Source organism: Lepidochelys olivacea, assembly GCF_965140295.1.
Source record: "Lepidochelys olivacea isolate rLepOli2 genome assembly, chromosome: 19".
Lineage (NCBI taxonomy): Eukaryota > Metazoa > Chordata > Testudines > Cheloniidae > Lepidochelys > Lepidochelys olivacea.
In genome coordinates, this window is record NC_140429.1 from 10261638 (window position 1) to 10274532 (window position 12895).

The following is a 12895-nucleotide window of genomic DNA, read 5'->3' on the forward strand; positions in this document are numbered from 1 at the left end:
ATTCTTCACGTCCTGTATGAAACTCTTAGGTTATCATAGAATCATAGAATATCAGGGTTGGAAGGGACCCCAGAAGGTCATCTAGTCCAACCCCCTGCTCGAAGCAGGACCAATTCCCAGTTAAATCCCAGTTATGTTACTATGAGCTGTGAAAGAGTTGATATGTTTCACCTCAGAGGTGGCTGCATTTCAGTGGTGGGTAAAGCGGTGTGTGTGTTGTTGAAAGGGCCCTGCCAACTTGAAATCTAGTCCATTCTTTTAAGAATCAGAAGTATTTTCAGGTATATTGCATCTGCCCTGGGTTCCCTTGCCAGTCTTTGTGGCTTTACAGTCAAATTTTCCTAACTTTTAAAATGCTTTTTCTCTTCACATGAATAGGGGAAATGACTAATGCAAGGGAACAGTGAAACTGAGTCCCCACAGTTCTGTCAAATGTACAATGTATACAGACTGAAGACATAGAAATGCATTTTCTCTAATGTCTTTCAGTTTTAGTAATTGTAGGTGTTACAAGAAACCACGGTTAGTTAGATCAGTATTCGGGCAAAGTGATTTTTAAGGTTGGTGTCCCTATAAAGTTAAAGACGAGCACACATACAGAATGCAAAGCACTATATAAATATAGTGACGGTGTCCTGTCATTCCGAGGTACTGGGCTAAAATCTTAGGTGGGCAGGATAGGGCAAAGGGCTGGCTTGTAGCCCCGAGGTTCCCAGGGGCTCTGCAGTGTTCACCCATGTGTGGGGAGTAAGATGCGCTAATAACCTTCTCTTGCTGCCTGGTTTCAGAGCGGTTTGATCACCACTGCCCCTGGGTAGGCAACTGTGTGGGGAAGCGCAACTATCGCTACTTCTACGCCTTCATCCTCTCCCTCTCCTTCCTGACGGCCTTCATCTTCGCCTGTGTCGTCACCCACCTCGCTCTGCGTAAGTACCGTGGCTGCTGTGAGTAACACGTGCCTCGCCCTCAGGCCATCACCACGGGCACCTGGCTTCGCACATCCAGGGAAGCAGCCTCTAAGTTTGTATTAGACTAGGTGATGGATGGCTCAGGTGACGATGGCGAGATTCAGGGCCTTTCACTGCTGGGTCATCTGGATGAACTGGTCGAGGGCTGCAGTAGTGAACTGTAAACCTTATTTTAGAAAATAGTTTGAGAGTTTTGGTGAGTGGATTATTTCCCTCCGTAGCAAGTAGGTTACAGAGTATGTCAAGGCTGCAGTGGGTTGGAGGTGTATGTGTACATTGCATCTACGTCTAGTCATGGCCTCTGATAGAAGGCAGCTTGCTTTTCAGCCCCTGAACCTCTTGGAGCGCATGCTGCACACCAGCATCTAGACTGTGGGGGTTTCTCAGTCAGCTGGGCAGATCCATGAAGCCTTTTGGGATGGGTGTGTACTTTGAAGCAGGACAAATTGGCTGGAGATGTAAATGAGCCTTCTTGAATTCAATACTTTGTCCTGTTTGCTTTGTAGGCTCTCAGGGAAGTGGATTTGTCACCACTCTGAAGGCAACACCGGCGAGATATCCTTTTAGAGCCTGCACCTTCCCATCTGTTCCCCTTTTTGTACACTGACACAGCTGTATCCCTGCAGGGTATTGGAGCAGAGATACTAAATCTATAGCTCTCTGAAAAGTGTTCTCTGATTTACAGCCCCTTCTGTCAGGACATTTCACTGTACTTTACAAACCCTAATGCACGTAGCCTCCTTACACCACAGTGGGGGACGGGCAGACTTCTCTGCATTTACAGGAGGAGGTGGTGATCCTGTAGCCAAGCTGGTGAGACCCTTTGTTCAAGACACAGTCTCTTTCTCCATTGCCAGACATGGTACATGTGCTTGGTCATGCACAGACGAGGGTTGGAAACAAGCTCCCTTTCTGACACGTGGGAGGACACCGGGAAAAGGGGGGATGTGACTAAATTGGCTGTAGTGAGTTCTCCCTTGATGGGCACTCGCAGAATAGCACAGACAGTGGGAAGGAAGCTGCATGCCTGCTTTGTTGGCTGGAATGCACTCTCCTTGCTATAGCCAGGGCTGACCCTTTTTCCCCAATGGAAGGGGTAGGGGTGAGAGTCCATTTCCTTGCTAGGAGTCTCAGCCAGCCACTCAAAAGCAAGGGCACCTTGCTGAGTCCTTTATGACCCTCGCAAAGTCCCTGTGCTTGTGCCCCCCACTGAGAGTCCTCACAGTTGCTGAGAGTGCCTCCAGTGACTGACTCATCCATTACTTGGGCCTGAGGCCTCTCCTTGCTTTCTGTGTGTGTGTGTGTGGTCTTGGAGGCTTCCTTGACTCTCTTTCCACCGTGCTGGAGCTGGTGATATGTTTTTTCTCAGTCTGGTCTATTTTGGGCCTCTCAGGTTTTCACACTTACCTAGTCGCCTCCAACCTGACGACGAATGAAGACGTAAGTAGCCGTGTGTCTCTCCTTCCATAGAATGGGACCAGAAAGGTGCTCTGGACATGAAGCCCATTCCTTTCTAAGCAATGAAGAGATCAGCCAAAATTCTGTTGCTGTCTCTGCAGCAGTGTGTCAGAGGAGGTTATCTTGACAGGCCCTAGGTGCTTGTGGCACTTTATTACAGAGCAGATTAAAGACAGCACCTTTGGGATGCCCCCAGAGTTTATCCTCTAATTCGAGTAGCCCAGCGGAGCATGCCAGTGCATGCACACCCCGGCAGAGTGCTCAGGTTTCAAAAGGGAGAGCAGTGTGTGTTGTTTGGCTGTGTGGAGACTAGGAAAAGAGGTCATATTTTAAAATACTAGCTAATACCCTTTAACCTTTGGGCTGCCCCTAAGATGGACCACAACCCGCTAACATATTTGTAAACAGGACTTACCTTGGGTACGCTAGATGCAAAGTCCTGTTTAAAATCGTGTTAGTTAAAACATGAGAGCTTAACATGTTTTGAAGCATGACCTGTTTCCCAGTCTAGATGTGTCCTTTGTTAATATTTGGACCACGGAGAAAGCAGTAGGGAGGAAGGAGGCTGAGTGGGTGGCCATTACTTGATTCAGTTTCTTTCCTTGCCACAGACTTCCTGTGTGACTTGGGCAAGTCCCATTGTCTCTCTCTCTCTGCCTTGATTACTCCTCTATGAAAGGGAGTTGATACATAGGGGTGTTATAAAGGTAAATGTATTAAAGGTTGTGACATGCTGAAATACTACTGTAATGGGGGTCTGATAAGTATCTAGATAGCATAGCTGTTTGTGTCTGTCTGGTTGCTTAAAGGGATTTGAAGATCACACTTCTGTCTGAAATATTTGTACCACCTTGTTGTTACAAGTGACACAATTGCTGTCTCAGAGAGAATGGTTTCTCTACTCTTTTACTTAGTGCATTTAACAGCACTTTGGGGCAATTTCTGCTCTCGGTTATACAGCGGAGATTCCCACTGAAGTCAATGGGAGTTACACCGCGTGACTGAGCCTGTGGTGCATAGTCTGTTGGTTTCCCGTGTTGCTTGACTGGCCTGTTTGTCACAGCAGCTGGGGAAAGGAAGTAAAAAGGGGAAGTGTGATTGTACACAAGCTGGCCGAGGCTCAGGGGCAGAGGTAGGATCTGGAACACCATCTAATTCCTACAGCTTACATGACTAAGATTTCAAGGCAACAGTGTTTCCTTAAACAGGCTCCTGTGGCGGCTCAACATGAAGAAACGAAAGGGTTTCTTTACATTAACAGAGCTGCCTATGAACCCTCTTGCTGTTAGCTTAGCTCCGTAAGTGCACTGTGTGCTTTCCAGAAATAAGCCCCTGCCTGGAAGCGCTTTCAGTCTAAATTTGGCAAACAAGAAATGACTAAAGTGAAACAGATGGATGGGAGGGTGGGGGGTTTACAACCACTAGACAAAGTGTGATGCATAGTACATGGTGTGGGAAATGTGTAACTAGTGGGCATTGCGACTTTGAGACTAAGCTTGGGCAAAGGCAAAAGGGCAAACTGCTCTAGAGAGGACGCGAGCTGCAGAAGGCCAGCTAAAGGTTGCTTGGTGCAATGGGTGGGGGAAGCTATGTCTCGCACAGGGACATTCTATCAGCTTGCCACACTGCTGTGGAGAGGATTTAGAGGTCAGGGAAGCGAGAGCCGTGTTATGGGGCACAGTGCAGAGCTCCACACCCCTCTGCCCTGACTTGGGACACTTCTGTCACTTCAGACCTGGGCTTTTCAAGCAATGTGTGGATGATACTGTCCAAGACACCCTCCCGTGTGACCTGGGCAGTGCACTGACCATCTCCATCCCCTCTCACCAGGCTGTCGCTTTCTAATCAGCCTATGTCCTTTCAATTGCAGATCAAAGGGTCGTGGTCAAATAAGAGAGGCTCAGAGTTTGCCAATCCCTACAGCCATAAGAGTATCCTCACCAACTGCTGTGCAGTATTGTGTGGGCCATTCCATCCCAGGTAAGAGCCTCCGATCCTCACTGGACTCGGGACTTGCACCCTGCCCTGACACAGCAGCCATATGTGGAGGTGGAGACAGGAGAGGTTAATACTGGCTCCCAGGAGCCAGGCCAAAGCGATGGCACAGGGCTCTCGGGTGGGGTGGGTAATTCTGAGGCTCAGGCCCAGAGGATAGGTAAATGTACAGGCGGGTGCTGACTGTTACTTTTCATCAATTTAAATCTGCTTAGTTCAGGGCACTCCAGACTTCGTTGTAGGGTGTAAACTGAGTGCAACTGGAATATCCCCCTGCAGTGTAGTAAGGGTGGGATATGCCCATTACAGGAGGGCCCGGCAGCTAATGGTAATTGCTTGCTATGGAAATATTTACTAGATTAGCATTTCCTCTTTAGACATTTAAAAATCCAGTGCCCTAAGGACCTCAGGAGGGCTAAAGGATGCATCCTGTGAGCTTTAGCACTACATAAGGAATAACCCTGGGCTTAAAGGTGCCCTGCAATGGACTTCTCAATACATCTGGCTTCTAGATGATGGAGAAGTTCTTCACTGCTTGTTTTTACACTGCAAATACAGGTCTTGTCTGCCCTGGCAGAGTCTGGTGACTGGAGAACTAGTGGAATGACACTCTCACCAGACTCAGGGCAGTGAAAGCTGAGTGTTCGGGAGAGTACAGATTTTAGACTGGTTAAATAAAGCTCTTTATTTTATTTTTGAACAAATCTTTAATTTCCATGACTAACTGACCGCCTGAGGGCGAGAGCTTTGTCTCACTCCTCACTTGTCAAAGAAGGCAGGAGGGCTCTTGCTAAATGTGCTCTTGATACAGCTCCAGGATCTCCAGGTGAGAGCAGACTTGACATTCCTGATATTTCTAAGGTGAAAAACCAGCATCAAAACCCCTTCCAGGTCATCTCTAAGTGGCTGGAATTCTACATGCATCTTGCAGCTGCTTTTCAGATCAAGATGGAGCATTGCATGCTGGGATGTGTGGTCTTGTGGAGGTCTTCACCTCTATCAGAGATGGGGTTGACTGCAATCCTCTCCATTTTATGCAGTATGCTGGAAACCTTAGACTTCTGGCAAGTAGCCAATGCTGTCCTTCGTCAGACAATTTGGAGACTCTTGCCTTAAAAGGACACAATGATTTCCTGTTTAATTTGATCCTGACAAATTCCCTTACCTGTGAATTATTTGCAACTGTCATTAAAGCAGGAAGGAATAATGCCAAACATTTCCTCATCTTTGCTTATTTGCTTCTTGTTTTTCACTGGTTTTGGATAATGAAACAAGAACAGTGAGTTCCACCCTCTGCTCTTCCCTGGGCAGGGTGCAGGGTCCTGGGTTGCAGAGTTCATGGGGCAATGTTGTTCACTGCTTAAACTGTATTTCCATTTTAAAAAATCATTTAATGAAACCTGGTTTGTAACTTTCAAAAAAAACAACCAAAAACCCCATGTTGGGTCTGTCCTACCGAACACCTTCCAACTGAGGAGCTCAGACTAGACGATCAGAATGGTCCCTTCTGGCTTTAACAGCTATGAATCTAACCCCATCCCAAAATAAAACTACCATGGTTTAGTCACATGAGGGCGCAGTTGGGCAAATTTAAAATAATCTCTTGTGTTGGGCTGTTGGGAGTTCAATCCCAACGCACATTTTGTAGCTCTCAGCCTGTTGAATGTTCCAAGCAGGTTTGAGACAGTGTTTCTTTTGCTGGAAGGAACCAATTTGAACTTACTGGGAGCATTCCAGAAATACTAACCTAATGTAAGTGTAATGAAATAATACAGGGAAGGTCTGCTGTTGCTTAACCTGTGCTCAAGAGGGCTGTTACACCGTGATTTAAGGAGGGTTTTTTTTCCCCTCTAAAGTACTTCCCAAGGTTCTTGTCATTTTCAGTGCTACTGTTACTATGGAGTCCATGGCAGTAAGTGAGCTAATCTATTTAAACATGATGAGAGCACTGTGAGGTAGATGACTGCTAATGGGATAATAGTATTTCGCTCCTGCTGTAGGGGGCCTCTCCAACTCCAGCCTAGCATAGTAGTGACACAAAGTTGTCTCTAGTTCTGAGTGGTCAGGAACCCATGTCATCCATCCTCCCACTGACACTTTGTCTGGCAGTCCCCACAAAGACACAAGCAGGACTTGGGGAAGCTTACCCTGCTGCTGTCACTATGGTACTGGTTCTGTGGCTGCAGTGGGGACTTGACTGTCCAGGGCGGACAAGCCTGCAGCTTCCAGGTGCACTCAGCTCACACCAAGAGATTTGAAGAAACGTCTTCCTGCCCAGAGTGCTAAGTGTTTTGGGCTCAGGTGGGTGCGTGTAGCCTTGCCGGTCACCTTGAGTTTTAAGCGACAAATGTTTAAAAACGTGCACAAGAAAAGTCTGAGCCATAGTTAAGTGCTTTCCTGTGTGCGGAGTCTGTTCCCTCTCTCCAGTCGCCCTCATGAGATTTGGCCGAGGGGATTTTCCTGCCTGCATTCAAATTCCCTAAACTTTGGACAATGCTGGCAGGCACAGCTATCCAGTGCTAATGATCAAATGCTGTCAGGGTTTGCTTCCTGCCTTTGAAATCCCTGAGAATCATAGAAATGTAGGACTGGAAGGTACCTTGATAGGTCATCTAGGCCTGTCCCCTGCACTGAGGCAGGACTAAGTATTATCTATAGTACACCATCCCTGACAGGTGTTTGTCCAACCTGCTCTTAAAGGCCTCCACTGATGGAGATTCCACAGCCTCCCTAGGCAATTTGTTCCAGTGCTTACTCATCCTGACAGTTAGGAAGTTTTTCCTGTCTAACCTAAATCTCCTTTGCTGCAACTTAAGCCCATTGCTACTTGTCCTGTCCTCAGTGGATAGGGAGAACAATTTATCACCCTCTTCTTTATAACAGTCTTTTACATATTTGAGGAGTGTTATCGTGTTCCTCCTCAGTCTCCTCTTCCATAAATTAAACAAACACAATTTTTTTCAGTCTTTCCTTGTAGGTCATGTTTCTAGATCTTTAATTATTTTTGTTGCTTTCCTCTGTACTTTCTCCAATTTGTCCACATCTTTCCCAAAGTGTGGTGCCCAGAACTGGAGACACTACTCCAATGGAGGACTTATTGGTGCTGAGTAGGATGGAAGAACAACTACTCGTGTCTTGCTTACGACACTCCTGCTAATGCATCCCAGCATTGGGTTCACTGTTTTTGTACCAGTATTATACTGTTGATGCAACAGGTGTTAGCAGCTCATTTTTACAGCATCACTGGTTGGCTTAGCACACAGCTTCAGGGGTTTGTTTCATGATGAACGTTGGTGTTTTAACCTCTCCTCTCTCTTTCCATCTTGTTTTCTAGTTTAATAGACAGAAGAGGATTTATCCAGCCTGATGCCGGGACCCCGTCCAGTCCCAAGAGTGAAATCCCCTCCTTTGGATCCAAGACTGACACCAGCATGGTAGGAGGCATTCCCTAGTGGTGCTGTGATATAGTCCAGGGCCTGTGCCTAGCTCCAGTCAGTACATTTCCCGTTATCTCCCTGACCTCAGGCAAGACAGCCCTGTGGTGCAGAGCTGCCAAAGACTCAGTCAAGCCATGCATTACCTTTTTATTTATTTATTTTTTTTGTTTCACTGTGATGTGGCTTACCTGGATTTTCAACTGCTACAGCCTGATGCCGAGCAAGACCTTGGCCTCAGCCAGGGAGAGGGGTTCCAACCACAGCTGGGAAGCAAGAAGGGCTGCTTGGGAAACCCCAACCTCTCAGAACCATCCAAGCTTGGAGTGTCCGCTCCAGAGACCTGCCATCTTTCCTGCGGGGATTAGCTGAATGGGCTGCGGTGCCTTGTGGAGGCTGAGGATGGGGAGGTGGACACAGCCCATGTCCCATCTCCTGTGCTCCATTCTAGAATGGGGGTTGGGTTTTGGGGGACGATGAAGGCTGAAAGCTGGGTCTCCCTGTTGTGTCGCTACAAATGCCTCCTCCGTCTCTGCCCCAGCAGTGTGAGGGGCAGCTTCATGTGTCAGTATAAACTACGTTCCCATCTGGGCCTGTGGAATATGTAGCGTCCCTTTCCCAGCAGCACCGGTACTTTTCAGAATTGAGGCTGGCTGGTTGGGATGACATTCCCTTTCCCAGGTGCTGGGGAGAGCGCTGAGGGTCCAGACCCCTATGGGGCACTGAACATAGGCAGGGAAATAGATGTGCCATCCCAGTTGCTGTTGAGTACTGGCTCTCACCTGGTCACGGAGAAGGTGCTGACCAACCCTTCCTAGTGTTGTAGCCCTTTCAGCCAGTAAGAAGCCATGCAGGGACAAGGATACAGCCCAGAGGAGCTCTTAGTTTTAATTGTTAGAAACAAAATAAGCAAAGCATTTTGTGGGTTTAACTGTGAGATGTTGCCCTTAAATGATAACCTGTTAGATCTCTGCCCAACACTAGGTGGCTAAAGTGTGAGTGGGCTCTGTGTGTAAAGAGCTTTAATGGCAATGTTGGTGTTGAAGAGGCACAGCTTGTCCAAATTGGGTTACCCTGAGTGCTGGTGTCAGTTAGCCTGCTTTTGGTTTGGATTCCCGGCCAGTAGAATAGAGAGTGGGGCCACCTGCTGGCCCTCTGGGAATGATTCCTCTGAGTCTGTCTGCCCCAGGGTGGCACCATACCTGTTGCTGCTCCTTACCAGGTGTTCACCAGTCTGCCTTGTGGATTACTGACACTGGCGAGTGTGTGTAGGAGAGTTACAGACACATTAGCAATACTTGAAATGCGTTTATTAAAAGCTGCTGGGTATTTTTGCACAATTTTTAAATTTTTTTCTAGGTAGTATTTTTTTATGTGTCGGTGTAGATAGCGCTGTACGTATCCCTGGCACCAGGGCAGAGATTTGCAATGTTTGTTCTGTGTTAAGCCACTTGGTTAGACACCCCTGGGCGTTGCAGTATGTATCGGACCCAAAGCCCTTTCATCTTTCTCACCTGTGCTTTTATCACTAATCAGTGCATTTGGGGGGCAGATTGTCACAGAGGTATTCCCCTGTATTCTGCTTTGCACATCGTGAATGACAGCACCCTAGCAGAGAATTGCCAGCTGCTGCAAACTTAAGGAGAACATAGGGTGCGTGGAAGGGGCTGGTATTGCTTAAGGCACCCCTCATTGCCCTACCCTGTGAGTCAGTCTGCTGAGCAGTGGTGAACTTCAATGGGACAATATTTAAATGCACCCCCCAACATGGTGTTCTCACATTCCATGCATTCCCTTCCTCTCTAGTTTTTGGCACTCTTTTGTAGCCCAGTTTTGTTGCTGGCCAGAAAATGTCACAAATCCTGACTGTTCAAAGAGCAGTGCATGAGATGTGCCCTGCCCCTCCACCACCCACGTCCTGGGGTTGGGAACTTGGGCCTGCATTTACATGCTGCAGGCTTCTTGCAGAAGGCAGTGGTTTTAGGTGGGGCTTTGAGAGAAGCTTTAGCTGAGAAGAATATTGGACGATTTCAAACCATTCCTTTTTGGAGATTTGATTAAAAATCTGCTCCTTCCACCCTGTAAATGTTCCTCTTGCTTCATGTTTCTGGCTCAGTATTCAAGTGAGATTGGGCATGGCAGGGGTGCTGTTGTCAGTGGACTGATCTGAAAGTACAGCCAGGGGTTGGCGGTGCTGCTGCCCTGTTATAGGTGTGGCTGGGGACTGGACGACTTGGGCTTCATATGCTGTTCTCAGTCAGTCCCCTTTCCAGCAGGGTGTCTAGTCCAAAGCCAGCCCCTATTGTTAGTGACCAAAAGCATTTACCAGCTGTTTCTCAGAGAAGTATCCTCACACACACACACACACACCCCATGTTAATGTTTCCCACTGCTGGCAGCTGAGATGAAGAAGGGTTGGTACCAGCATGTAGAATAAACTACCACCTGAGCCCTGGGGGTGACCCTGGCAGCTCAGGGGTGAGGCAGGCTGGCAGGGCAGCTGACACACCAGGCTACAGCTCATGTCCCTTGCTGCTCCTAGACTGATCTTCACCCCAGACGGATCAATGCAACAGTGTAAAAAGCTGCTGCTGTGTCTGGAAAACAACACTCCAAAATTCCTTTCCAGAAATCATCCCGCACAGCAGTTACCGTCTGTCTTCCCTTAGCCACAAATAGCCGGCGCACTAACTCTCCCCTGGCCCTGATGCCGTGTTTCATTGCTTGTGTAATGGTAGGACAGGCAGATGGAGTGTAGAGGGTCAGTAAAGCTACACTCTAAGAGGCTGCAGCTTTGATGGGATGGGATAGGAAAACTGACCCTGCCTCCTACAGGAGTTCAGAAGGAGGGAGAGGGAGGCAAACTCTCTCACTTCTATTTGAACCGGTCTCTCCTGTTATTTGCTGTAATAAAGTTATATTTTTAAAGTTAACTGCTTGGGGATCTGTTTGTTTCCTTTTATTGGTTCGGAGGCATGTTCCTCAGCTTCTGCAATGGGGTGAGTAATGATTCTCTGTCCATCCAATTAAGGTTAGATGGCTTCTTCCAGCTGCAAGTCTTGCCTGCCCACTGTAATCACTTCCCGCAGGACCAGGCTGGAAGGTATGCATAGCTGCATACCCCAGCAACTTGGTCTGGCCATATGGTTTCTCGGGGTTTCATCATTCGGCTGCTGAAATTTGACACAGCTCAAACTGCATCTTCCTACAGAGGCCTTAAGTTAAGCACCCTTCTCCCATCCCACTCTCCCTCTAACCCAGTCCAGTGCTGTCCCAGGATCTGAGAGCAGCCTGAGACAGAGTGCTCTGTCGCTGACGCAGTCTGCTCTGTCCCTGCCAGTGGATGCTGAAGTGCATAATCTCTGGTGTCTTCCCCAGGAGGATGCCTGCCAGGACTTTGCCATTTCCTGCACAGCCTGATGGGATCTAACACCCCCCTTTCTGGATGTTAGCCCTGCTTTCTGAGGGGTAGTTGGTAAGAGAGCACTTTCTTCTTCTCTCCCCAGTCCAGTGACTCATCTCATCCTCACTGCATGGTTTGCTCTGTACATCGAGCCCCAGCTACCCTCTGGTTTGTGTAGGCATTGATGTGTAGTGTGTGCCAAGAACCCTACTGGCGTTCCAACGTAGTGATGGGCAGTGAGCCGTGTGAGGCTGTGTGGTAGGTAGGTAAATTACCCCCAGCCTTGCAGAGGATTAAGTAAGCTTTCATTGCACTGCACTGCAGACTGAGTGAAGGCAGAGCAGAAGTGCTTGGCTGAGAGCTGCCGTGCATTACTTTGGGTTTAGGCCAGTTGTTACTAGAGCACGTAGGGTTGAGAGAGTAGTGTCGATTGGACTTAGTTTGGAGGGAGATGGGATGCACAGACAGAAGGGTTAGGGCAGTAGGGCTTTAAGTCCTGAATGGTGGCTACAAAGAGGATGGGATGGATTGCAGTGGTGGCTTTTAGCCATGGCAAACGAGATGCTGCTCTGGGTGGAAGAGAAGTCCTGCTGATGCAGTGGTGTGACATTTACAGCAAGGTGTGGCATGATCACAGGACTGGGAGCCAGGAACAGATTTGTAATCCTGGCTCTGTCACTGATGCACTTTGTGACTAAGTCACTTCCCCTTTCTGTGCCTGTTTTCCTCTCTGTAACATGAAACTCATCCTTCAACATGCCTGTGACACAGGTGAGTAATTTGTAAAAGTGCTTTGAAGAGAATGTAGTATTACATCAGTGCTTATTACTCAGAGACGAGGGCTGGAGATTCTGCAAGGACAGCCCTGCTAACACTTGCCTAACTGCCCTTCTTGTTCCTTCCACACACCGCTGATGAGCTAGTGTCCGCCAGAAGGGGAGCACTGATAATGCGCAGCTGCCAGGAAGCGTGATGGACCCTGCCCGTGTCTATTCCCTGTCTTCCCAGCACAGGCCATAGAACAGTTTGTATTTGACACAGTCAGTGACCCCTGCAGCCTGTTCCACAGCTGGTGCTGCTGGTGGTCTCTCCCGTGTGCTAGCCACAACAGGTGTGGGTGCAAAGGAAGTCATGGCCTAGCAGCTGTGGTGTAAACGGATAGTTACACACCTGCAGAGTGTCTAATGGTGGCTGCATGTGTCTTGCTCCGTTATTATTGTGGGAAGCGATACCCCTGCCCCCTCATTTTCCTCTCCCTGCTGAGTGCTGTCTTGCTCATGTGGTAGTCTCCTAATCACCCACACTCCTACTGCATGATGCTTGAGAGATTGCTCAGTAAGTACTCACTTACCTGTCTTGTTTTGAGGGGTCTAAACAGCTGGCGCTTGCTGGGTGTGGGTGTTACCAGAGGGCAGCTGCTTTAGCTCCTGAGGAGAGCATTGGCGGAGCCTCGCTTGTGCTGCTAACACAGGACTGGCCCTCATCTGACCCCAGCCTGTTCGGTTATTTCCTGTAGCTGGCTTGGAGGATCCACTCCAGCTTTCGCTCCTGTTACCTGACTCTCACTCTGGGATGTCTTGTACTAACCCTCTCTTTCTCTCCTCCACTTTCCTTTCTCTGCACTGACGGGGGGAAAT

General features: G+C 48.4%; 1 protein-coding gene across 7 annotated transcripts in view; it reads left to right on the forward strand.

The window, feature by feature from the left end:
- The window catches only part of ZDHHC18 (zDHHC palmitoyltransferase 18), a gene marked incomplete at its 3' end in the record, with an annotated part of 51921 nt that overhangs the window by 9879 nt on the left and 29147 nt on the right, over positions 1-12895 (forward strand). For 3 of the 7 annotated variants that reach the window (XM_084652302.1, XM_084652303.1, XM_084652306.1), the window contains exons 4-8: positions 789-926; positions 1475-1523; positions 2306-2408; positions 4297-4406; positions 7756-7855. In XM_084652302.1, the coding sequence (XP_084508428.1) occupies positions 789-926; positions 1475-1523; positions 2306-2408; positions 4297-4406; positions 7756-7855 (500 nt within the window). Of the gene's footprint in view, positions 1-788; positions 927-1474; positions 1524-2305; positions 2409-4296; positions 4407-7755; positions 10789-11233; positions 12894-12895 lie in introns of those variants that run through there. The other 4 variants (XR_014714513.1, XM_084652305.1, XM_084652304.1 and 1 more) reach the window with 4 other exon arrangements.